We start from the raw sequence: 27802 nt of genomic DNA, 5'->3' as shown, positions 1-27802 counted from the left end.
GATACAGGATAGTCAGCTTCTCTTTTGTCCTGTTGCAGCTGATAGAGGAGTTTCTAGTTTGCAGTTTACGTACCTGAAAATCTGGTCCTAACAGGTTTTGCAATATAGCATATCTGCTATTAGATGCTAGTGACTGAACAAAGCAGTATAATGAGAAGTAAAAGCAGACAGACTAATACTATGCATCAGCTAAAATGGTAATCTCTCAAGAATGTCAGTGCTTTGTACTTTCTACAAAAATTGTATCAAGTGGAAATAATATCCCTCATTTTTCTGTTTGTCTGTCCTTAATCAGTTGTAAAGAATACATGGATGTTTGCCAGAGATATAAAGGTTAAGGTGCAATTTTATAATAACACATTCCTTCCCTTATATGGTTCTTTCAATCCAAGGGCATGAGAGCAATTCACAAATAATTAGTTTAGCCTTGTAACAACCATGCTATAAATCCTGGCCCAGCCACGTAGTGGTCACATTCTTAAATTTAAGTATGTAAATATTACCATGTTCAGGAAGGGCCAATTACTTCATCACAGGGTTATCATTGTATGCTTAAATCCATTGCTGGATTGGGATGAATAGTATTTTCAGTAATGTCATGAAAACAAATGCTGAACTTCCTTGAGCTGATTGTATGGAAAGGACTGTGATACAAACAATGTTATTACTTCTCTTACTATAAGTCTTTTTTTGTTATTATTTGATTTGTTCTTACTGGTGTGTATAGTACCTTTTTGGTGTTTAGACTGCTTGCATTCTGGGACTCCTGTAAAGTCCCAGATGACAGTACTCATTTAAAATCTGGGAGTGTTGGTATTCAGCTTAGGTGTGGTCAGAGAGAGAAGAATCTGTTCCACAGAGAAGTCAAACCGGTGTAGAATGTAATGAAAATAAGTGATTTGTGGTAAGGAATATCCAACTAAAGTGAATGCAAGCCCCAGCTTACTTTTCCTCTGTTCCAAACACACAAAAAATCTTCTTGTAGCACTGGAGGTAAAAATCTTCTTTACTGCCAAGATCCTTAATCCTGAACTACAGTCAGACATCAGAACTGCAATAATTTTCTTTCTCATGCGTGAAACATGCAGCTGTACATGAAAAAAAAATTTTCTTTACAACTGTTTCAAGGAAAAAGAAAATTAATTGCAAGAAAAGGTTCTAATTTCATGAGAATTCTAAGCCAAATGTTGGGCAGCTTAAAAGTATGTGTCGTTATTTTAATATATAAAAAATTAAATTTGTTTTTTTAGCTGCTGAGACATTTTGTTAAGACACATTTCCATGGGTTCTTGCCCTTGAGTGTAAGATTTGGAGGAGTATCTTAAGTAAATAATAATGTTTCAGCAGCTAAATAAAAAGTATTTGAATTTTAGTTTGTTATGTATTAAAATATCCTTTCATTTTGTCATCTTTCTTTTACCCTTTATTGCTGAAATACTGCCTTCTTTAGAAATTGTTTTGCTAAATGTAAAGAAAGCATAGTTACCTAAGCTACCACTTCAGAGTTTAAGTATGTTTTCAAGAAGTGAAGCGGAGTCTGGAATGATGGCAGCTTTTTTATCTTAATGCCCTGTAGTTCTTACTCCTTGCTAACAACATTTAGAACTTGTATTTTTGTTGGATTAAAGATATTTCTTTAACTAAGGCTAACAAACAGAGTGGGAGCAGGTTCTGGCAAGATGCCAGAATCTTTTGAGCAGCAATATGGGTCGTCTTCCAGACACAAATATCTATCAGCTGAAAATGCTTGACTGTGCCATGGATGCTTGTATTAACCTTGAATCCTGGGAAGAAGCTTTGTATTATGGCAGCAGGACTCTGGGACCATACAGGTAAGAGATGTAATTGGTTCAACTGTTTCCAAAGATGGGGGAAGAGAGGGCTGTCTCATTCAAAGCAAAGATTGTGTTTCATCTAGATGCTTCTTACTGTTTTTATTTCTTGCTGTACATCTTGCCTTGCTTTCCAGAGTAATGGATGAGGCAGAACTCCCATTCTGCTTCCACAGTCAGGCTGAGAGCAAATAAAATGAAAATAGGAACTATAATCATAACTGATTATTAGCTCCTCACTGTTTCATGTGTTCAGATGCTGCCCCATCCCTGAGCAGAAGCTGACTTTCTGGTTCAGACTCCATTGCCATGGGGGTATCAGTGTTTTATGCTGAGCTAGGTCAAGCTTGAGGGACAGGTAGCTGGCTGAAATAATGTATATTCTCTATATACTCTATACATAAAGCTTACAGAGAGAATAAAAAAAATCTTGCAAAATGCAGTTTCAACTGGAAATGAAAAAGCCCCTGGTCCTTATTTTGGGAAGGGGCCGAGGTGGTGAAGCACTTGCTGTTCTTCTCTCCTGGTCAGTACTTGCTCCTGTGCTATGTACTGGGAGAGTTTGAGTCTGATGGCCTTTTATCGGTAAGGAAGGATGCTTTGGGACATCCTACTTCATGCAGTAGCTCTTGAAATTAATTGGAGCCTGGAGCTGTAATGCAGCTTTGGTCATCTAGTGGAGAAAGGGCAGGTGCTGTCTGCTTTGGTCTGTGTTCTAAAAGCTCTAAGACTCAAATCTTTGGGTTCTGGATATTTGTGTTGTTTGTAATTAAATGTAGACCTGTGCAGAATGTCCAGATATAACGTCATTCACGCATGAATGTTCATTCTTGGTAAGGTATTTTTTAGAGCATCCATTTCTTCTCTGTTGGTTCTTCGAAACCGTGGGATGTTCCAGTACATAGTGTGATGTTGAGAAGTGTGAGGGGCATGCTAGCACTGAACAATATGTGCTGCTGTGAATATGAACATCTCGGATTTTACATGTCTTCCCTAATGAAACCAGGATGCCATCAGCATTCAGCATTTTGCCTGAGGAAATTTCATCTGGCAGCCTGTTTCTGAATAAAACTCTGGGCTTTACTTGAGAAACAACACAGCATTTCAGAGCTTTCACTACAAAGTAATTAGCAAGAAACCTGCATAGGCTGTGGTACAGCAGAGCTGCAGAGAAGCTCGGTGTTCATGACTATTACTTCCCACAGAGGAGGGCATGAGCGCCTACAAATTCTCACGTTTCTTCAGGGTGAAATTCACGTCACGCATGTCCCACTTAACCTTTCAAACAGGGCGTATGTAGTACTGCAGCAGTACATGCTTTCTGCCAGCCTTCTACCGTGTGGCGTGCTCCAGATGAACAGAGTAGTCTGCCTGTTTAAATGTTCCCTTATTAAATAAAAAAAAATATCTCACTTGTTTTTTATTTTATAACTTGTTAACTCAGTTCTTCACAGCTGAAAACTGAGGATTTTTCTACAGACATTTCCGAGAACAGAGATTACAGTGAGAGCAAGTGCAATTTTACCAGATAATTTAATAAAGCTTTCTCTGTTTTGCTTATTGAAGTGTACTGTAGTTTTCAAGCTGTTTAATGCAGGAGTTTGGAGATAAAGGAAAGGGTTCAACTGTGCATTCAATTAGTATCTCTTAAAGAATGCTATTTACATCAGATATTTGACTTTTTTTGCACCTTGAAGAGCTCGTCCTTGTTCTCGTCTCATCCAAAGGCATTGTTTAAGAGAGATTTTCAGTTGTTGTTTTTTCTTTATACCTTCAAGTCATCACTACAAGCTTTGACACACCTGAAACAAAATTCTCAGTTTCTCATTACAACAAATTGTGCCCTAAGCAGCAGGAGAGCAAATCCCAGGAAATCTTTTGGGATGCATTGAATTTCTCCTGTTGAATCAATCTACTGCTTGGCTGCTCCTGCAGTTCCATTATAGCTATCTATTTTCCTTTCCTCAGCTCTGGAAAAAGTATTCATATAGCTCTCCACAGGGAATCACCTGAGAATCCGAGCAGTCCATATAAATAGGAAATCATTGTTACAACTTTAAAAGCCCTGGAGATTTGGTCAAAAACAATTTTAATTTCAGGTAATGTGTTTATTGTGCATTTTCCATTTCTTTAGCAGCAGGATTAATTTTCAGTGCTGTGTGACACATTGTATTGTAATGTATGTTTTCATTATGATGGTTGCTGACTTTTTCAGAATCATCCACTTCATGTGACTGGCAGAGACAAATGGTTAAACTAAAAATGATTTGTCATACTGAATACCAACCTCTGTGTTTTAGGTAGTGACGATAACCTATGAGGAACGTTGTTTAGGACCTCTCTAATATTTTTAGAACTTCTAAAGGAAGGGGAGAGATGGTGGCTGTCAAGATGTAAAGCTGCCTTCTCCTTTTGTGCTGAACCGTAACTGTCCATTATTTGTTAAAACCTACTACATGTACTTTCACTGAATAGCCTAAGCCAAATGTATCTACACAGCTTTTCTTGTAAATGTCACGGTGATGGTCTGTCTGTCCAAGAGCCTTAACACAAGTGAAGACATTTGCCTAACTGAAAGCTGCCCCACATCATAGTCAGTACCCAGCAGCTTGCAAAAATAAACTTCCTTTCAAAAATCCTCATGAGCCTTAACCACAGAATAACAGAATATCAGCAAGAGGTGTTCCATGGGTTTGTCATGTCTCAGCACATTCACACTCTGGGCTGACTGCTGCTCGTGAAGGATCGGATTCAGAGATACTGCATAAGGCAGACTTCCCTTAGGTTACCTCTGAGGAAGGACTCCAGCATTTAGCCCTTAAATTGCAGAGGAGGCACATCTGTTCTGGGGATTGGGTTTGGGGTTTTTTTTTCCCTTGTCTCAAGCATTCAGTGCTTACACTGCAGACAAAGAGTGGAAGTATCATCTGTTATAGATGATACTAGATGTCCTCAGCTATTGCTGAGGACTAGATGTCCTAGCTATTGCAACAAGAGTAATAGGAGGAAAAGAAGTAGCTAAGTGACACCGTGGGCCTTCTGGATTTAGGGGGTAAAGCTGGGTCACCTCTCTGGGCTCCTGTGGCATCAGGTCTGGTGAGATTCTGATACAGAGAGAACAAACATGTTTGTCTCTTTCTGTTCTGCACTGCTCATAATCTCCTGCTGAACTTAAAGCTAATGTGTAAGTCCCACTGATTTTCAGATGGGCTGTTTTAATTAAGAACCCTTCATCTCCAGCGCTGCAGCATTAGGAGTTACTGGAGGGCTCCAACATTAACGAGAGGAAATTCCTTCTTTTCATGCCATACAGAAGCGTTGTGCAGAAGTGCTCTTCTGTCTCTTCCCCCAGCAGCATTGCACATCCTTCCCCCTCCGTCCTCCCTCCACTGAGTCAGCACCGATACGGGGCTTGTGCTGATGTGGCTGTTCTGCTTCTGGAGTGGGAGGGAGCTGGGTAGGTGCGAGCATCCCATATTTGTGTTAGATGTGCATCATTTGTCTTCTCTTCTCACTCCTCCTATTCTCTGTCTCTTCAGTGATGTTTTGCAGTATCCCTTTCCTTGGTGACTGCGGGCTTTTAGGGAACAGGGACAGCAATCCCAGTCAACACAATTTTGGATTGTTTTGCAAAGAGCTGGGTTTAAGAACAGTGGCTGGGATGTGCTTCTTGTTGAGTATTTTCTGAGAACATTCTTGAATTTTCATTGTGTGAATGAAATGTCAGCCAGGAATTTTTGATTTAGAATTCTAATTCAATAGATATGATGGACTGCAGTTTCTAAGTATGTGAACTTCAATCAAAAGGCAGATTAAAAATTGATGGTTGCTATAGTGTCTTTTCTGTGATTCATGACCTTGTAAAAAAGCCAAAAATAGCTGTAGAACCTAACATTCTTGGAAGACACTTTGAACCTATTTTCTCTTCTTCAAAAAGGCTCTCCAATAAAGAGTCTGACTTTCTTTTGGTTTGATACGCCCCCCCCCCCCCCGCTTTTCAAATGTGTTTTACAAAAATATCCTGCTCTTACAGGTATATGTGTTTTGTAATACACAAATGATACATGCAATGACTGGAAATAAATTAAAAGTTTTCATCTTTACCTATGATCAAATATATATGGTTCTTTACTGAGTTCAGCAGGCTCCTGAGTACTGGCTAGTTCTGAGGACTTGACTCGAATTTACATTTACACTGAAAGTTAGAGTACCTAGAAAACTCAAAAAAAAGTGAACTGCAGTGATAAATCGGACCACTGGGGGATGCTAGTGCTTAAGGGTTAACGTCTGGACTCGGCGCCAATAGGCACCCTGGTTGTGGGAGGTCCCCTGGGGACTTGTGCGTGGCTGGCAGATTTCTGAACCTACAGATAGTAGTAATTCAGTGACCAAAGTTCAGTGTCTTAATCATAAAACATCAGTAGTAAACATAAATCTTACCTCCGGGATCACCTGAGAGGGAGACAAAAATGTGAAGGTGGAGAAAGCAATTCAAAGAAAGAATGAAACAAAGAACAGAAAGAATAAAATCTACCTCGCACACTTTTCTGGGGTTTTAGAAAATGGCCGCGGGCGTTTATCTCTAATGTTTAGAGCAAAATGTGTGGAAAGAAGAGAAAAAAATTCTTACTAAAGAACTGTAAGATATTTTAAAAAATACAGCTCATGGGAAAATCTGAATAGCTGGGTTATCCTTTCTTTCCATTGTCTAAACAAAAAGGTGTGAATTAAGATTTAGAAATTGACTTTTGGTTCATGAATGGTTCCATTGATTTGTCATCTAGAGAAGGTAAGATAGTAGTCCCAAGTAAACATCAGAGGTTTGTGAAAGGAAGACCAAGGTACATTTGTTAAAAGACTAGGTTGTGTCTGTGCAAATGTGCAAGGCTGGGGGCATCACAGCTCGTTGGAACCTCAGGGAGCTGTTGCTATAAAGCGAGTGAAGAGCACCAAGCAGCCTTGGTGCACCTTCAACGTAAGGAAGTCAACAGAGGGATGAGAGCTTGATAGTGACAAACTGCTGAAGCAGGTAGAAACAGTGGACAGCACCAAGATCACCTCTTCACTTTCTTCACAGGTTATTGATAGCAGATCTCCCAGGTTATTGATAGCAGATCACTCTTCACTGCTTGTGTTTAGTGAGTTATATGAAATTAGCTGACACTATTAGCATAAAGCAGTGGAGGCTGGACCATCTTTACAAACCGCTGCAGCTCATGAAGCAGTTAGAAATCCTCATGAGAGACTGCTGATGTTATATTTGTAGTCTAACAAAAACATTCTTCACTTGAACATGTGTCTCCTAGTGTAAGTCAGACCTTCTCATGCACTGCACTCTGTATATTGTCATGTTATACAGCTTTTCAAAAAATTAGGATATATATGAACGTTTGTATCATTTGTATGATAATTGTCTTTGTTCCTACTTTATCTCCACTTTATCTCACATATCCTTTATGGGAGATAACACAGGCCTCACTGTAAAATTTTTTTTTTGCATATTTGTTATTTTAATCAGAAACTTAAAGATGGTTTGTGTTCTGGAGAAGTTTGGATATCTGTTGTGCAGATCTGAAAGGACAAAAATATACGTTACAAAACCATGAAAACTGTAAACTCTAGTTGGTTCCTTTTTGTTGGCCCTCTGGGTAGGAAAACCCAGTATAAATTGGAAAGTGTACTCTCTCTGGTTAATTGTAGGTAATTCTCCCAAAAGACAGATGTTTGTATCAATATTTGCACAATTTCTGGCTTCAGTGTACCTATTTTATTGAAAAACAGGGAGCATGCTTGTCCCTGGCCTGATATCTTTAGGAATCCCTTAAAGCACTTCAGCAGCCCACTCCTATCTTCCATTCCTTCCCTATTTCCTCCCCTCCAGACCCCTCCAATCCCAACAGCCTTTTCCAAAAAAGACTTTTATGTCTGAAGTCTGGTGCCTAAGTTATCTGTGTCCTGATCAATCCATTTCCCACATAGGAAATGGATTTTCTGGTTTGCTGCTTGCTTGCTACATACGTCTGCATAGCGCCAGCACCTTCGATTCTTTGGTTCTTTTCTAGTTGTTTTTCTTGTATCCTTCTATTACAACCACATGTTGTCCCCAAAAGTGATATTGAGCTGCATAATCCTCAATGAATTCTGTAAGCTCACATTCCCATAAGTGCTCCACCATCTACCTTTCCTCATTTTCATGTATTGTGCATATGGGTAGAATTTCTTACTATTCTCTCCAGTCATGCCAGCTGTTTTTCAGGCATAATTTTGTTGTCTCTAGGTTGTCCAATATACTCTATCACATATGCGTCCAAGTTCAGCAACATTAGTGTTAATTTGCAGTACCTCATTCAGTATATACCACATTTCTTAGGTAGGCTAAGACTTTCTTAAATAGCTTCATTGCTGCAAGATTTTTCTGACAGTGTTCATCCAGTAGCTCTATATTTGTATACTGGTACTTACCAGCTTCAGTTTCAGCTTCTAGTTTCAGTTTTAGTTTCTAGTTTCACCTTTCACTTATGCGAAGAGCTATTTGAATCTGAATTTTACAGATAGTAATCTCCTAGTGATGTTAGTGAACTAAATCACCAAGTTTCCCAGAGTTTCATTTTTCTCTGACACAGCTACAAGTGTTGATTTCTCCAACTCTCACATCGCATTTCCAAGGTGTTTTAAGACACTTCTTGAAAGAGCTGTGTTCTCTGTCAATGATAACTTCATCTGTAGAGATATTTTTTTTGCACTGTAGGATCTCTTTCAGATTAAGATGTTAGACCATTCAGGGCTTCAGGCTTTGTCTAGAATAAGGATTTCAGTCCTAGTCTACCTGCCTACCAGAACTGACAGATTCAGTTTGGTTTTGTTTTTTTTAACTTAAGCAGTAATAGTTGGTATCTTTGTCTTGTAATCAGGGGATCCTTTTTTCCTTTTGTTTTGTACATGCATACTTGCAATTTATAAAGTAGGGACTTATGGAGCCCTTACGTGAGCTCTTTTCATTAGTCTGCTTGCTATTACACACCAACTAAAGGACACACGTGAATAAAATAGAAGTGAGTATTAAACGTACTAAGCAGATACAAAGCTCTCATATACTAACCTACAAATGCATGAGTAGATATTACAAAGACCTGTGTGCTGTGAGAAAAATGCAGCGTAGTTATTCAGCTGGAACAATTTTGAGAACAATTTTTGGGAATTCACAGTGTCTGTGTGAATTTTGCTAAGAAGAAGAGGGGGGAGTTGATGGCATACAGATTCTAAACAAAGGTTTGATGAGAACCTGAGCTAAAATGGGATTGGGAAGTGATATCAAGGGAACAATTAACAGTTAAAAATAGGCACGTATGAAGCATATGTGGAGTTTTGGATTCCTTTGACAGTAACTGAGCATTGCTTTGAAAAAGCTATTTTAGAGGCAGAAGTCATGGTGAAAAGGGAGACAAAGGGGAGGAGAATCATTAAAAAAGAAAGATAAACTTACAATACTATCTCTGATGAAAGAGACCAAAAAAGAGAGGGCATGCAGAAAATAGCAGCAGAGAAGTTGTAAGGAGCAATGCATTCTCTGGGGGGAGAATTAGGAAGACTCTGATTTTAGTCAGAAAATATCTATTTATTTGTTTGAATAAATTGTCAATTTGAGTTGAGAAGGCAGAGAGTGGAGACTTGGCAGTACTTCTAAGGAGGAAATCAATTAAGAGTTCCTAGTGGTGGAGATGTGAACAGTGGTGAAAAAGGAAAATTGTGGTATTTAAGCAAGAAAACAGTCTAAGCAACCTTAGAGATAAAGGCTGAAAAAGATGAAAAAGCAATAATTTTTTCTATTGAAAAAGTGGAAAAGTTACTGAAAAGGAAACACACAGTTGTGAGGGAGGGAAGAGGAAAGGAGCAGCAGATAAGGAGAGCAAAGAAATTGAAGAACATAGAGTCTGTTTAAAGGGTGAATCAACAAGATTGGCCAGGGAGAGTGAGTGATGGAAAGATGGTGCTTTGAAGAGGGGCGTGCAGAACCAGAAAACTGAAGGAAATATTGTCAAACAAGAACCGTGCCAATGAATGACCAAATTCCTAGTGAGATGATCCATCCAGCAGAGAAACCAGAGAATGAAGGTCAGAGAGGTTCTGCAGCAAAATAGGTGATGCTGAGTAAAGCTGACATTTCCCAGACTGATGTTGACAGGAAAGGAAGAGAAAAAATTGAACATGCAGGTGAGAGGAAAAGGTAAATTACTGCAGTGAGCAAATCCTAGAGACCACACAGTTACTGGTGTGATGGTACGCTACAAGCTCACTGGCTCTTGAATTTATCAGTTATTGAGTAAAAGGGCTACAATGTAATGGAAGATCTTACTAGGAATGCATTACTCAGACATCCCTGAAAACCCGAAATATCCTTATTTGTAGGTCCTGCGTTTACTAAGCTTGTGCATAATGCTGCCTTGTTTAACGGGTTCATGCATACTCCTGTCCACCATATCAAATCTCTGTGAGCCGTATTTCTCTTGACCTGGTCAAGGTCTGTTAGTCAGTTTTCCTTAACCCCATAAAACCAGAAAATCCAGTCCTTCTATGCAGGGAACGTTTGGAGGTATTGGAACTAGTTCTAAATTATCTAATCCTGGTATAAAAAAATGACACAGCCACATTAGGATAGCACTCTGCCTCATATAATTAGCAGTAGAATTGTGCCATAGGGGACTACTTAAGGAAATGCTGGGAATATTGACTGTTACACAAGCACTAGTTGCACTGCCTCATAAATACAACAGTTCCTGGCCTTCAGAAATTTAGTCAATGGCTAGTCTTCTCCTTACTTCTCTGTACAACATCTAAATGTGGAATTTTGCAATTTAGTGTGAAAGGGTTGATGGTGTGATGTGAGCTTATGCTCACCTGCAAAACCCTCCTGCATGTTTTCCCTTGGCTGCCACCAAAGGTGCTTCTTTATTCCTTTCCACTCTGGTTTTCTACTAGAAAATTTATCTGCTTTAGGCCAGAACCCCAAACACTCTCTGCTGGTATCTAACCCTGAGATGTCTGCCGAGCCCCAGATAATCCAATTCCATGGTTAAGCAGGTGATTCAGTGCTTCTCCTCTCCCAGCCCCTTACCTCTCCCAGATGTTCTTCTCTTCCCTTGAGTATACTGGAACCTCTTTTCTCAGGTTCAGTTTGTCATTTCAAGAAACAGAAGCCTGAATCACCTTCAGTAATGTGACTTTGAAGACAAAAGTAAGAAGGAAGAAACAAAAAGCAAATGACTGTGGGTAGAGAGCTGAACAAAGACAGTAACTGATTACAAATGTTGGAAGGTTAACAAAAGACAGGCTATAGCATTGCTAAGGAAAAAGGCTCTGAGAAACAGAAAGTAGGCTGCCCAAAGGGCCTTGAAAGCTCATAAAAGTGAGAGTAAGATAAATATATCAGAGAGAAAAAAATCACCTTTAGAAAATGATGCAAGTCTACTAATGAATAATTAAAAAATATGTATTTTACAAACAAAATAAAGTCATCTTGGAGGAAAACTGAGGAATGCAATGCGCACATGACCAGTAAAGGGAGAGAGGGAAGAGTATAAGCAACCAAAGAACAATTACAAGAAGCCCAGAAATATCAAAATTAGGGAGGAAAAGCTTTTCTTTTAACTTCTCCCCATTATCACAAAAGATAAAAAAAGAGAGAGGGCAAAGAAAATGGATACTGCCACAGTTGCAAACACTTCCCTAAGAGGAAAATCAGCTTTCTCTAGCTGTGCAGTGCACTCTTGGAAGATATGGTTGATGGGCTGCCAGAAGTGAAGATAAAGTTCTGGAATGAAAGTGTGTTCATTACAGCCACATCATGAATACATTTCCATATTAATTCAGGTATGTTGAATGATGCACACCAAGGATTTAATGTACTTTTAAGGCTGGCCAGCATTTCAGAAGTCTTCTGAAAACTGGCAAAAGTGACAGCCAACAAGTAGAAGCATCCTAAACTAGGTCTTTCTACTTGATTCATTGTTGATGAAATAGAAAAGAGAAAGAGAAAAGAAAATCTTTTCATGCAATAGTGTGCTTGGCAGACTTTGAAAAATGGAATTAGATCCTCCATTGCTACAAAACAAAAGCCTCAGTATATACAGTCATAAAAAGGAAAAACATTTAGGAGATTAATTTTCTTGTCATAGAGGGAATTTGCGAGATTTACCACAGCATTTTGCGGAGAACTTCGCTTTAGACAGTGGCACAAAATACATGTTTTAAAAATGTTTATGTAAATACGACTGGAGATCTTGCTTGGGAAGAACGGGAAATTGCTGCATGTTGTACTGTTTGAGGTGTTCTGAAACACAGACATTGTGTCCTATGAAACACAGTGTAACTTCACAAATCTTACAAAAAATCACACAAAGTAGCTTATGACCAGGGGAAAGTCCCACTAGTTAGTTGCTTGCTCTCATGACAATAGCTAGAGATAAGTTATCTTAGATATTTGTCTCAGTACTGCACGAGCGTGAGGCCTTTTATTTTTCAACAGATTTCAAAATGTGTAACCAAGTTGTGTAATATTACCTCTACGAATTCAGCATCTCAGAATTGTGAGATGAAAAGCAGGTTTACATGCTTGCAGTAAGATAACATCCTGAATGCATACTCAAGCTTTATCTGTTGCTACCCGTCTGGATTCAGTTCATCTGTGTATTGTCTTGCTGGCATGTTTGCAGTGCAGGTGAGCTCTACCGATGCTGGATATTTATCAAGAGATGCTATCAAATTGTGCAAGATTGCTTGTGCCAGTAGAGAGAAAGAAAGAGAGAGAGGGGGGAGAAAAGGTCTTTTTCATGTAACAGAGCATCAACATTAAGCTGTGACGCAAATAAAAGTATATTGACTTTCACTAAAATTGTTAATTTTATTAAGTACTCAGTGCTTTCAACCCCCTGCCTTGCTCTGAGAGCAGCATTGTCCCAGGGAAGTACTCCTGTCTTCTGATACCTTGAGGAGAACAGGGAAGTACAGTGGTTATACACCTGTGATGTGTTACACTGTGTCCATCGATGAACAACCAACTCCAGATATTGCATTGGGACGTGACTTTTCCCCTCCCGTTTGCAGTGGCGAGGACTGTCACTGCGCCTGATCTTTGCATTTGAAAAACACCAGGGATAGAGCATTTACCGCATCCAGTGACACTAATAAAAACCCACAGCGAATTGCGTACTCGGACCCTGCTAAGTTAAGCAAGGGAAGAGTGACAACAAATTTGCCAATAAATGAGAAGGACATAGCTCCACAGAAATCAATGGTGGTTTGTGGATCCTGATTTCACTGAAGGTGTCAGCAATACACAGTTCAGTGGCAAAAGGCCTTCACTGTTGGTGATAATGGTGTGGTGTATACAACTGGAGGGGTCAGTCTGCTTAGGGAGTCAAGCACCAAATTTTCTTCTATAAAATCTATTTCAAAGGTCAGAACCGGACAAACATTTACCAGGTTCAATATGGAAGAAAATTTACTTACAATTTCTCTGATATTCACCCTAAAACACTATCCCTTCCTTTTTGTGCCCTATATTTAAACATAAGACAAGGTGAAGTTCTTGGCTGCTCTGAACTAATCGAACTTGTTTTGCATCAGGTAAGGATGTAAAGGGTTCCCCATGAAGCTCTACCTTTCTCCCAGGCACAGATGCAGATATTCATAGTGTATATTCACGTTTTGCATATCCTCATACCAGTTTCTCTTGCTGTTACTGCTTCCTAGCTGGGTAAATTCACAATTAACTGGATTGCTGATGTCTTTAGCAAGTTGGGTTGTATTTTACTTCAGGTTTGTGCTATTGTTTTTTATATCTGCCTATTATTCCCTGTCTTTGCAGTCATTTTATCAAGATCTGTTTGTAATGGCTTCAAGCAAATATATGCATGCTTAAGCCATACAAGTTGCATTCCAGTAAACAGCGCAATCCTCTGGCCATTTCTGCACACTCCTCAGGTGCCTCATCCCTAGCCCCCAGGGCTACCCTTTGGCAAATTTCTGCTTGCTTTTGTTTAACTGAGGTTGACAAAAGTGATTTGATTTCCAGGGTCTTTGGCAGTGCTAGTGACAGCAATGGCTTATATAAAGATACCTTAGCCTGTTCCTGAAACAAAGTTAATGTGTTGTATTCAATACAATAACACTACCCCAACTTGTGATTAAGTGCTTAGTGAGTTCCATTTCCTTATAAGAACATGTGTAAGAACCCAAGAATGTATGCCACAAGTGAACTAAGCATTAATCTGTCAGCAGCTTAAGTGTGTTTGGGATAGTGCAATGGAAATATGTGGTATAGTGACACAGTGTTTGTTCTCTGGGAAGCACTTAAGAGCAGATGGAACCTGTAAAATAGACTGATTCATGAAAGTGTGCAGCTTCTATCAGATTTGTTGGATGCTTCCTTGTTTTAACCTAAATAAACACAGGACACATATGCTTGAATTTTCAGTAAGGTGCCAGTAGCTGCAGCCTGGGAACCCAACATTAATAGGTGCACAGAAATTCATCAGGAAGGGACTTTTACTTAAAAGGCGTGCTTCTCTCCTAAAATAATGAGATGGGTAAAACGTACAGTATCATTGTGGATATATCCTAAAGAACTGAAAAAAAAAGATTAAGGATTCTACAACAACATAAAGAATAAGATGCTGGAGCCTCATTACAATTCAATGGAAAATTAAGTCCCTAGCAGGCATGTCTTAAAATTCTAGTATAAATCACTAGCATCTATAAAAATGAGGTAGGGTTGTATAGAAATTACATACAAATCTGTAACATTTCATAGAAAAATGTTAAGCATCCTACATATCTATTGACGCATACTGTCAAACTCTGCAGACAATGGATATAGTTGCAAGTTGAATTCCACTAGGGTATGTATGTAAGGGAGGCATTACATTTGTATCCTTAATGGTGACTTTCTGAGCTTCACCACTTGCTAATCTGAAGAAATAATAAACCCCATATCAAGACCTGGAAGACCCTTATATTTGTGCAAAGCTTCACCACAGTCACTACTTTATGGATTTTGACTTTTGTGCCATTGTGGCAGTGACAATTTAGTTTTTGTGTTCCAAAATTTGCACCAAGTTGAACCTTGGGATGGAATTTGGTGACAGCCTACCTAATGTTTTATATTGAACTAAATCAGCTTAATAATTGAATCAAAAGAAAGGCTAGATATTCAGAAGCTTGGGTTTTTTTCATTTTTTGAAAGCAATCAAATTAATGTGTCTCCCAAAATAAAAAAGAGAATGTGGATTTCTAACGTCTTGCTTTCTGTGTAGTGCAGAATTTCTGTACCTGTAGCAGAGATCTTGTTTCAGCTGATTGTGAGAAATTTGCTGGGGGTGAGTGGAGTAAGAAATAATATTAAAAATGTGTCTCTGGAAATATAATTCAACTCTTGTGAATTACGTGTGCTGCAGTCTCCAGTTAACTTTAAAACTACATTTTATATGTTCTTCAGGGTATAGTATATAACATTCTATTGAGCTAGTTTACATGTGCTGTTGGTAGGAGGACACATCCTTAGGATGCTTTTGAAAGGCTCAATAAAAGTCATACGTCTTCAAACCTAAGTGAATCTTGACTATGCAAAGTATGGCAAAACCTGTATAGCTGCAAAAAAACCATCCAGACCAAACCCCTCCGCTTTCCCAGCAATAGAGTATCATGCATATTCTTTCTGCCCAGAGCACAGGAGAGCAGAATGGCAAGGGTCAGGGACATGCTGAAAGAATGCCATACGTTGTCCCAGTAGGTGCTTGGTCTTGCAGCAACCACTAAGAAATTGAAGACATTTTGGTGTCAGTGCAGCTTCTATGATTGTGTTGTCTGTGCCTTTGCTTGTTAGTGCTACCTAGAAACTTGAATAAAGACAGAGATGTCAAGCGTATGAAGTTCCTACAAGTTTGTAGAAAATAAGAGGCCACCTATAGAGTGCCTATAAAGACAGAAGAAGTTTAAGCTCATGTTCAAATCTATTAATAGACACCAAAATATCCACATAGCAAAAAGCAGTTTTTAATGTCCCGGTGGCAGGGAAAAAGCTTCACACCTATCGTAGCGTAAAACAACCACGACCCACGAGGAGTCTGGTAAATTTTGGTGCTCCCACAACTGGTTGAACTCTGTCATTCTGCTGCTCACTGCAGTGGTACAGCTACGGACAGAAGCTAAGCCCTTTCTCGCTCCCACTGGGGAAAGGGAGAAGGTACAAAGAAGGTGAAAGAGAGCCATAAATAGCAGCCAATATATTTGTTTATTCTGAGGCCCATATTTCTCTTAGAAATGATGTCATCAGAGCTCAACATCTGCATTTTACAGGCATAGTAGTCCATGATGTTACATCTCAATTAATGCTTTAGATTAACAGAATTTGCACAGTACCAGTGGAAACGTTTGCTTTCCTGCCTACTTTTTGTGCTACAGAATGGTTGATTTGGTTTCATTATTTTGTTTTATTTCTAATGTATGGAGCAAAACAATTACCATGGTAAAAATGGGGCAAAATTTTAAAAACAAGGAAAATCAGGAATCCTGTTTGCAACTTCAATGTTACTCGAACATTATGTGGAAAAAAAAGTCATTGCATACGCAGCAGTTCTTACTACACTGCCTGGACGAAGTTGAGAGGGTTTGTCAAGTCTGCATTCTTTTATATATCAAAGTAAACACAATCTTTGGTTAATGTCTTTGGAAAAAATTAAAAGCCATCAGGTGGCATACTTGGCACTGTTGTAGTTATTGGCAAAATTCTCTTGGCTTCATTAGGGCTAGAGTTGCATCTGTTGTGCTGGTTGTAGATCCGTCAGCTGTATATGGCTTGTGGATGACTCATATGGAAGTGTCCCCAGTATCTCCAGAGCTGTCAAGTCTCACATGCTGGGTAGGAAACTTGCTCTTCTGACCTCTCCCTCGTGCTCCCCACCGCCGGTGCAGTGGCTGTTGCTTGTCTCCATCTCTGTGCCTGTCGCATCTGACAATGAGGATCCCTGGGAAAAGTCAGCTGGAATAATTTATTGCTAGATGATTCATTATCCAGAAGCAATGCAGTGACAGGTCCTCCTCTCTCACGTGCCTGGAAGTACAGACAGTCACACGCTCATACACTCTCATCCAATGCGTGAATCTTGTGTGTGTGGATCCTGTAGCATGCTTCTCTTCTTCAGTTCTTTATGGGTAAGGACACTTTCATAAATTCAAGACCTGATTCTCTTTCATGTACATAATTTTTAAATTAGAAAACTTCTCTGTAAGTAAGAGACCTGCACTTATGACTTTTGTTCACTATAGAAGTTTTTGTTACGATATGTTGACAGATGTTTCTAATTCTCCCCGAGTTCAATGAAGCATTGTCTGCTCTTTAATTGTAGTGTAGCCACATTTTGCAATTTTACTTTGTTCTCAATAGTTGAAGATACCTGCTTTTCACAGTCTGATGGAGGTTACAAATTATTTTATCGTGTAACTCAGACAAAGCAGTGATTTAGAAAGCAAAGAAGATTTTGTGAAGCATCAATAGAGTGCTCTTCACTGTATAACACACCCTCTTCTACTAAGCGAAAGGGGTTTGAATAATGTAAAGAAAAACCGTTATCAAGTCTTTTTTTTAATTATCACTCTTTAAGTTAACATCAGTGAATAAAACTACTGAGTGAGAGTTCAGGGAAATGAAAAGGGAACTTACAATTAATAATTTTGAAACTGTCTGACTACATTACTTTCCTCTTCTTGAAGCGCACACTGTGCAGTGTAGGAGTTTGTCATAAATTATGGTATTTTCTTGAATGGCAGTCCTTAATAAGCTGATATTTATGTACTTAACATTTCTCAGAAACCTTTTTTACATGGAGATTATGTGGGGCCAAAAACATCATAAGATTGTGTATCCAATTTTGTGAAGATTGATACTTGCATGACTGTTGCCCTCTTTACCCGTTCACAGCTTTTGGTTTTCAGTGACTTCAGTATGGTGACTTCTGATTTCAAAATATTTTTAAGAAGCCAAAGAGAGGCTGGTGGATCAGAGGGACCAGAAGTAATGATACTATCTAACTTGAAGTGATAGAAAAATGAAGTCTGTGTGTAGTGTAAGTGTAAGTCTAAATAGTTAGTGAGAATAAATCCAGCCTCTGGCTGACGCTGGCAATATATTTGGTAGTGGAAGTGTTAGGGGTGGCTCATCACAGTCTGAAGGAGCAAGCCCTGATTTATGTACTGCCTTGTTTTTAATAGCTGCCACCATTGTTCCTTCCCTAGTGTGAAAATATCTCCAATTTTGTACATGATCTGCCTTCTGTGTCACTGCATGTTGCCCTGTTTCACCCAACACCAACCTATGCATGCCCTTTGACCAAGCTATCACTGACCTTTAACTCTCTGCTGATACAAATCATACCAGTGACCAGAGTCAAGTGATATTTATGTAAGATATATCCAGCCCTCTGTGTCTAATAAGAAGACTACATTTTTTTCAGAAAAAAATATTATTGAATAGACATACTTTATAGAATGTTGTCTGGTTTATTCTCCTCCTGAAGACAGCTTGCTAACAACAGTCACTCAGGAGATCTGTTTTTCTTCTTTACATTTAAATGTTTGCCTTTTGTAAGCCACAGATTTCCCTGAAGTGCTATCCATAAATGTACAAGCATACGGAAAAGTTGGCTGCAGACATGTGCAATGAGCATATTGGAAACTTGCAGTCTGTGGACTCCTCAAAGCATAGGATTGCAGAGCCTAGCTCAGTATGTTCCTTGTAGCTTTTCACTGCTTGTTAATGCACAAGTCCTTCATGATAGCTGTGAGCAACACCAGGACAACTTCTGGCTGTAAGAACCTCCGGGCAGTGACATGTCAGCTCTAAAGGAAACATACCACCATGCCAACGCTCAACAAGCGAGTTGTTCACTGGTCTCCAGAACTAAGGGAACTATTTTTCCATTAGATTTTTGTCTCTGATTGACTAACTTTTTATGCTGATTGACTGAATGATAGCTATGCTGCAGTGTTCGTGCACTGCTTATTACACATCAGAGAATTCTCTAGAGAGACAGCACAATGGGTTTTATAGTGCACAAACCAGACTTTCCCATGAGTGGAGAATTTATAGCATTTTTCCTGCATGCATTCCATCATATCTATCTCGAGGCAAGCTCACACTCTGTTCTTTACCTTGGGGAACGTAGTATTGGTATCTTTATCTTGTGTTATCTTGGTTTTTTAGAGTACTAAAACATCTTTGAGATTTCTACTTCACTGCCAAATTTAGATAAAATTGGCCAATGGATTCAGAAGTTACTAGAGAAGAACTGGCAGACAGATGATGGCTCCATAAATCTTGTTATCAGGCTAAAAAATGGTTTCTTTTCCCGAGCTGTCACAGAAGAAGATAAAGCCAGAAGGTCAGGGAAGGACAGGCTAACAATAAGATAGAGTATGACTAGGACATCAGTCCTTTCCAGCCTTAGACAGTGTGACTGCTGGTGGACATGAGTGACGTTACCAGTTCCCACATAATCTAGATGTTATGCGGGAACTGTGACAAGGAGGAGCTTTAATGAGGGGTTTGCTGAAAGCTAATGAAGTAGTTTTATGGATGCTTATAAGAAGCTTCTTCCAGGTGTGAAGGGCAGCTTGAGAGAAAGTATAGCAGGGAAAAATGGAAAGTTTAAACTTTGGAGGGGAGGTTTCTCCTATTAGTGTAACTAAGCAGTGACAATTGAACATCTCAGTTTGTTAGGTACTCTAGCACTGATTAGATAACTTTAGCTAATCAGTTTACTGATTACAGTGGAGCGTCAACTTCTTTTTGCAAAGACAGTTTTGGCAGCTGCCAAATCTCCAGGAGTTACTTTTTTTCCCACCTGGTACTGGGCTCACATTTCCCCCATCTCACGTAACACCAAACACTATCTTCCTATTTCCGCACATTCCTACCCATCTCCGGACACCTTCCCACCCCTGCCCACTCAGCTACAGACAAGTATTTTGTTTCCAAATGCCAACCTTTTTCTCTTAGAAGACAAGCTACAAATGACAAGCAGCAGCACAGGATTTTCCTTCCTGCCTCTGTTTACCCACAAATACTATCTCCACTTCCACTACCCAGATGGTGCCCCTGCTGCAGACAATATTCACCTTTGGATGCTTTCCCAACATTTAAAATTGAGATATTTGATTCAAGAGGAGACCCTTGCATAACGCAAAGCAGTCATCAAAGGACCACATCCTGGGAGTTGCTACACTAGGATATATCACCGTCTTGCATTTTGCAGTTCCTGGTAACGATTTTTCAGCAGTTGAACATGTGCCAGTCCCACACAGCATGACTCAACTCAGCCAGAGGTTATGGGCCTCCATCACTGATATTAGAGTTGGGCCTGAACAGAGCAAATTATGACTAGAGCTGAGAAAGCAATGAATAACAACTAGTTTGTTTCCCAAAATTCATTTCTCCTTTGCCTTCAGAACAGCCATGAGCATATTTGCAGTTTTCTCAGATTTATTTTTAGTGGAGTTCTTTAAATGAAGGTATATTAGAATATTTTACTTTGTGACTATATTGTGAACCTTTAAAACCCAAAGCTCAGTTTTTATACCTCAGGTAAAAATGCATGCTTCCATACTAGCTGAGCATTAAGGCACTTCCAGCCAAGTGCTGGTGTTAAAAAATGGAGATAATTCTTCTGCAAGTTTCTGCACAAGCACAAAGCCCTTTTGGAATCCTTACTAATGGCTTTAATTATGGGAACCAAGCTTTAACTTTACAAATTCACACATATGACTGGAATATGCATGCTATGAATATTTATTTCAGTAGAATTCAAGTTGTCATTGACTGTGAAACAAAATCAGGGACCTGATAAATTCAGTTAAAATGCAGGCAAGTATGTTCCACTTCACAGCAAAGAACAGAATATTTTGTGCTGCTTCTAGCACACTTCTGAAATGAAGAGAAAAAAGAAGCAATGTGTACGTTTCCAGATGCTGTTTAGATGGTCAAATACTTTAAATGTTTGCAACTTTTTTTTTTTTTTTGTGACAACAAATGAATGCTATTTGTAGAAGTCTGGGGTTTTTTTACCCATATGGTCTAGCTTACTGTATGGTCTCGTTTACAGATCTAGTTTACCTCTCTTCTGTGTTCCCAGCCCTGGTACTTCACACTTTCCGAGTGGTTCCTGACTTCCCTGAGCTACCTAAAATATGCCATCTAAGCAATTCATTCTGAAACAAAGACAAGAAGATAGCAATGTGATGTGTTTGTCCTGGATCCAGCGGTACCACTAGCAACAGTGATTAAATTCAAAATCCAGCTGTTCAAAATTTCTTAGTTAACTTGTGCGTGAGGTCAGGGCAGTAAACAAGCCTCCTCTCAGGGCTGCAAAACCTGGTATTAGACCTGAGAGAGTTGTATTGATTCACCAGTTGCACCCACTACCATGCAAGATTAGTGGCTCGGGTATGTTTTGTTAGCCTATCTGCCTAAGAAGAGGGAACTGGCAACATGCAAGGGCATTCATGACCCTGTGGAGGAGAGTTGATGGTGGCCACTGTCTGCTCAGGAAAGAAGGCAGGGGGATATAGAACATGGTCCAGGAAGGACCATGATGCATTTTCATTCTGGGGTTTAAAGATCTGTGAATGTTTAATGTTAGAGGCAATATGGACCTTCTAGGATCCCTTGGTTCAGGTTCTTCTTTTTCTTTTTGTCTCAGTAGCTAACCTCAGGGAGGTGTTTTGGATCAGGTTCCTTCCTCTCCCAAATTCTTCTTACATTCCTTACTGCTTCTTTGACTCTGACCTGTTTATCTTCATTTCTTTGACTCCTCTCACTGTTCCTTGGTGAAGAATAGTTGGGGTGTGTGTGTGTGTGTGAGTGTGTGTATTTCTGTAATTTCTTCTCCTTTATCCCCCATTAGCTCAGCAACTTGAGAGTACAAATGTGTATCATCACTGGTGGCGTCTCCTTTTACTACAGGAGACAGAAAACCAGTCCTTTCCTTTGTGGAAAAAGGATGAAGACCCTATAACTTGGCTTCTCTTTTCTCCAAGAAAGAGGTTGTTCCTGTCACACAAAGTCCTCCTTTCATAAACTGTCATTTCTCCAACCAAGGTAGCAGAGGATCTTTTCCATCTCCCAGAAGAGCAAGGGGAGCCACCTCCCCTGCTCAGGCAGTGCAGGAATGAGGAAAATAATCCGCTCGCTAGAGCTTGGCTGCTCCATTCCAGATGCACAGATGAGCACCTGGTTAGAGAGAAGTGAAACAGAGAGGACATCGCCCAAACCTCATTCATTTCTGTGGGCTTTGGATGTGGTTGTCAGAAGGTAGATTTTCACTGTGGCCCAAGCATTCCCCACCCAAAGCATCTACAGACTGTCATAAGCTAGAAGAGCAGTTTCAAGAAAGACATTTTTTTGGAGAGTAGCTTTACCTTTGTTACCCTTCTCCAGCATTGCCTTCCCCAGGTTCATCTGCTGTCTTGACGAAAAGAAAAAAAAAGAAATTAAAAAAGAAAAGCTGAGTGTAGAAGGGGATTTCGTGTAGAAGGGGATTTCATGTAGCTGCTTAGTCTGTTAAATCAAATTTTGACCTATACTGAGATCCCTGTAGATGATATATAATTTGCCCCTTTACTTATATTTAAACGGACGGTTGGCTCCCACGGAGCTACGCTCCCTGCTTGCTGTTTACATGAGCGTGCAAACTCACGGTGCGGATGATGCAACAGATGCTCCCGCAGTGTTGCTGTTGGGTGGCAGCAATGGGGTGTGCGTGTGCTTCAGTGGACGATGGAGGGTTAAATGCGTTCCCTTGCAGTATGTGCTTTCTTATGAGTTTTCAGAGCGTTTCATAAAGCTATTTTCTTTTCACCCCTTTCATCTATTTGTTGTGTATGCCCACATGACCTCCTGAAAATACAAACACACTCTTTTATTTGCAGAGCCCATTATCAGCCTTGTCTAGCCTCACGATAAAGGTCAAGTAGATTAGTTAGGGAGGCTCTTGCCTTTCTAAATCCATGTTAGTTATCTCCTTTTAGATAATTACTATCCATGTACTTCTCTAATGTGCCCCAGGGTGTAGTTTCCATTCCTTGAATACTGCAAGGTTAAATTCATCTACTTTTGACACATTTCTCTGGGTTTCAGCTCTGCTAACTGATTTAATAGCAGTGCTTTTGTGATTAGTCATCCCGGACAGGGGAAATAGAGCAAGCGCTCAGGAAGAATATTATTCTCCAATGCAAATCCTCTAAGAAACACTTGTGCAGAAACACTTGTTTCTGGCTTTTCATGAAACAGTTCTTCAGCTATCCATGCTCTAATCTCTTCCTTCAATGTTGTATTGCCTATGCAAATTCATGCTGTTTATGGAAAACCTGTGGGAATAAAGGAGCATAACAGTAAGAAAGCGATTACTAATATTAACCTCCCTGTAACCTCTAGTCAGACTTTAAAATGCCACTGAAACATCAAGGCTTTCCAGGTTCTTATTTAAAAAAATAATATCCTGATATTAAGAAGCCCACATTTCACACCTGTCAGGAAAAAAAAAAGGTATCATAGCAGAGTTCTTTTATGTTGTACTCTGTCTTCATGATAATAATTGCATGAGAAACTTGAGGGCTTTAAACATATATAAACATGCAAGATGCAGCTCAAAATTACTTGCTTGCAGTGAGCGTTCCTTATCTACTGCATTGTCAAGTTGGATAACTGTGCTTTAATAGGTGCTTTATCCAGAGTTAAGCATGTGCTTTTTTCCTGGTTTTGATTATTACTCTTCATCACAACAGGACATTTAAAATGCTACATAGGATAATATGGCATAAGGATATGGAGAAAATACGGTGCTCCTTTCAAGATCTTTACTCTCCTCTGTAATTTGCTAATGAAAATACCTGGTTCTGCCTCATTTACACTTTCAGTATAATATTGATTCCTGATGTGATAACAAAGTGGGAGCATTTTGATATTTCAGTTTTGACACTACTGTATCTTTAGAGGCCAAATATTTTCTTGTGTGATGTATCTTTTCAGCGAAGCAACCGTGAGGATTTATCACAGTGAGCAGCACTGGTTCTCCAAATAATTTCTATCACTATTTAACTCCTCCCTTAAAAAATAGAAAGCATAATAATAATAATAATAATAATAATAATAGTAGTAGTAATAATAACAATAATAATAATAATAGTAAATAATAATAAAACACTCTACGTTACTGTGCCTGACACAGATTTACGAAAGATAAAATTTTCTCATCCCCAGAGGGATATTTACATTTGTAACTAATGTTCATTTGTAACTAATGCATGTGTCCTGTGTTCAAACAAATCTATTATGGTAAAGGAGAACAAAGCTTCACACATACATTTTCCTTCCATCCTCTTTCTATGAGCATGGATAGACAATTTCTCCCTATCACACGCTTCCTGTTCTTGCTAATTCCCCAATGGTATGTATTGCATACAATCATATGTATTGAATTAAATAATTCAGCCATACTTTTATACATATGAAGTTCTCCTGTGCTTGAGGTCAGCATGAACAAAAGATACTGAGGACAAAATGAAGACATACTGGTTTGCCTGTTTCCCTGTAACTCTAAACAGAAACCCTTTTTTAATGTAAGTTTGTTTTCAGTTATGAGAAGATTTAAGAACTACAGAGACTTTGTCAACATATTGTCATTTTGTATGCTGTTCAGATGCCACTGTATGTGGGGCGTGGTATGAAAGCCAGGCTAGACTGCGCTGTATCCAGCCTAGCATTTTTCATTGGCTATACACCCGTTTAATAAAATCTTTCAAAATGCTGGTATGCTTTTATTCATAAGGATTTCTCTATATATGCAATATTCTGTGCTATTCCTGAATGGTTACAACATCTCTGTAGAAGGAAACGAGGTAAATATTGCAATATACAAAATATTTTTCAAATGCTAAAGCTCTGACCTTATAAAACAAAGAAGCAACCTTGAGTCAGCCAGCCAAGAGCTTTTTATCAGCTTAATGTAGCAGAACTCGACCAAAGGGGCAAATTTTTGCATTACCTTGCCACTGATGTGAATGCTGCAGCTGCGTTTGTGTATCCATATTCATTATCGCTAGTGTTCCTCCTGGATTATGACTGATCCAGAAGAATTTGAATCTTCATTTTGAATTTTTTACCTTTTTTTTTAATTTTGGTAGAAGCAGGCAGAAAGAATACTCAAGGCATCCATTATTTCTTTCCACAATTTGCTGGAAGTGGCAGAAGCTATTAAAAAATGAAGGCATACATATCTCATGCTATTCAGCTGACTGGTAATTAAAGTGCAATTAAATTTTTCATGGTGTAGACTGTGTCTGTTTTCCAAAGAAATTAGAAACTGTGGCCCTTTGAGAATTGTGCTTTTAGTCTCTAGACATTTACTGCTTACAGCATTTATTAAATGTGATCATTGATGAAGTTTGCACATCCAACATACTTATAGGAGGAGGTTTGCAGTTAAGTGGCTTCTCTTTTTGGAAGTGTGTTGTTCCTATAGAAGCGCACTGTCCTGAAGCTTCCCATAGGTGTCAAAGATTAGTAAATTACAAGCAAAATCAATCATTCTGTATCCCCATTTCAATTTGGAGAATCAAAGTGTGGCACAAATTGCTCCACAGTTAGGAGCCTGAGTCAACATGACAGAAAACTGAGCTCCTAAGGTGATCTTGACTGATTAATGCTGGGGAATATTCAGCAGAGTTAGGTATTCTGAATTTCCTTCTCAAGGAGCCCTTGACTCTGCACTGCCGATACTGGGAACCTGGGAGTATCAAGATTCCTGTCCAGGCATCTAAAGTGAGAGGCCTGTGAGCTGACAGCGTGAATGTACTGTTGGGATAAATCCTACTCTTACTGTCGTGTAAGAGTTTTCAAGTCATGTTCAAGTATAGTAGCAGAACTGATTATTTGTTAACTATTTAGAACCAACTGCAGGTAGCTCTGGAAAGGATGTAGACATGTGCATAAGGCCCACAGAAGTCAACTAAGCAGATGCTTAAGCACTTACTTTAAATGCTTTCCTGAATAGAGATGGAATTAGTGCTCAAATGCTTAGAAGGTGCAGTGCAGTGTACGGTACAAAGACGGGAAATGACCTCAGAGCACAGACTGAAAGACAGATGGACAGAATACAATGTTTCCCCAAAAAATCCAGTGGCAGGGGTTACTAGGGGATTCCTAAAGTGGGAAAAGTTCAAATTCTGCTTTCTTCAGGCACTGCAGAATATGTAATTTCCTAAGAGGGATTTAAATGAGGCAATGGTGATATTTTGGCAATTTGGCATGAGAGGAAACATAAGGAGATACAGAGAAAAATGCCCAGAAATTGGAAAAAAAGTTTTCTCAGATCTGGTATCATTAGTAGATCAGATAGGGTCTGATAGGAGAAAGTCCAGTAGAATGCAAAGCCTGAATTCTGTAGTGCTTTCAGTGCAAGTTCCCCACCTGAGGAATCTGTGGCTTTTCTCCAGGAATTATGAGGAAAATTATTCCAGTAGATTTTCCTTTATTTCATAATTTATCATGGATCCAAGTAATTAAATACTTGTCAAAATGTTTCATGTCTCAAATAAAAAAAAAATTGTTTTCTGTGGAATTCTGGGGATAAGTAGAGGTTCCAGATTTCAGGATTCTACCTTCCTTAGAAATGATGACTAATGCAGACTTGTAAAGCAATGGAGAAACCTGTAATTATTAAGAATCCATGAATCCTAAATAATTGCTCATCAGGGATCAAATTCCAGCTCCTTATATATTGCAATTTAATCATGCATTTAAAGTCTTCTATTTATGTGAGCAAAACAGGTAATCGAAGGCTTGTGTATCTTGGGAGCTTAGTACAGCATTTGTCCTGCCCTGCGTTTCCTGACATAGAAATGAATTTTACTGAGTACCACTAAAACCTCTTCCTTTAAAGAGAGCAAGAGAGAGAAACAATCTTTTTCTTCAGAGAGTACCATCCATCTTCCTCTTTAGGGCAGCTTAAATGAGAAAATTTAGTACTGTGGCCGCAGTTGCTTGCACTTGCTTTGTGCATGTAACCACTTTGTTTTGCTATGAGAAAGGGAAGACTGACAAATACAATTGAGGTGACAATGTCTGCGAATTTCGATTTTGATTTGCTAACAACCTCCTTAATGTTCAGATTTCAGCTATCTTGACAGGGATATTCATAGAGGATGAAAATCACATGCAGCCAGCCAGCCCCAGGCTTATGCACCGCATAAATCCTGTCTAAGCCTTTAAAATGGGCTTTAAGTGGGCCTAATTGATGTACAGGCCCTGTACTGGCCCTTATACACATGGGAGAATTGCTCCCAGTTTTTAGGCTTGCAATAATTAACTATTGTACTTTGCTTTAAAAATCTTTCATTCTTTTTGATCTGCTTCCATTTTTCCTAGTGAACTGCTTTCATGCTGCCTTCTGTTTAAACACAAGCAGAGTGGAATATTTGAAATTGCAATATATAGAGATACAAACACAAATGAAATGTATATTGGAAAGGTCAGCATTCAATAAAAATTCAAATCAGATATTTGGATCTGATTAGACACTGTTATCTGTGCAGTATGCACAGGGGGATTGTGCAGAAAATCCACTAAACACGATTATGGGAAAGCACGCACTTTGTAAAGGACAAAATTCATCCTAGCCCTTAACAATTCTTAAGACATAGGTGGAGACTAGAATTACTATAGCAACTGATTATGTGTTTGTTGGTAGTTTAGTATTTGCTAGTACATTAAGCACAATATGCCATTTCTGATTAATACTTCATAATTTATTGTACCATCAATTTTGGGTCAAAATGTAGCACAACCAGCTTATTAACCTAATAATGCAAAATATATTATTGTATCTGGTTTGCACCTTGCCCCATTTTTTCTAGTATCTGGAAGG

General features: G+C 39.1%; 1 protein-coding gene across 3 annotated transcripts in view; it reads left to right on the top strand.

Moving 5' to 3' along the window:
• The window catches only part of SMYD3 (SET and MYND domain containing 3), a 427585-nt gene that overhangs the window by 375283 nt on the left and 24500 nt on the right, over positions 1-27802 (top strand). For all 3 annotated transcript variants that reach the window (XM_075496038.1, XM_075496040.1, XM_075496039.1), the window contains exon 10: positions 1658-1832. In XM_075496038.1, coding sequence (XP_075352153.1) covers positions 1658-1832 — 175 coding nt within the window. The remainder of the gene's footprint in view (positions 1-1657; positions 1833-27802) is intronic.

The sequence above is a fragment of the Mycteria americana genome, chromosome 3, assembly GCF_035582795.1.
Source record: "Mycteria americana isolate JAX WOST 10 ecotype Jacksonville Zoo and Gardens chromosome 3, USCA_MyAme_1.0, whole genome shotgun sequence".
Lineage (NCBI taxonomy): Eukaryota > Metazoa > Chordata > Aves > Ciconiiformes > Ciconiidae > Mycteria > Mycteria americana.
The sequence above is the reverse complement of the archived record's forward strand: the minus strand, read 5'-3'. Positions and strand labels throughout refer to the sequence as shown.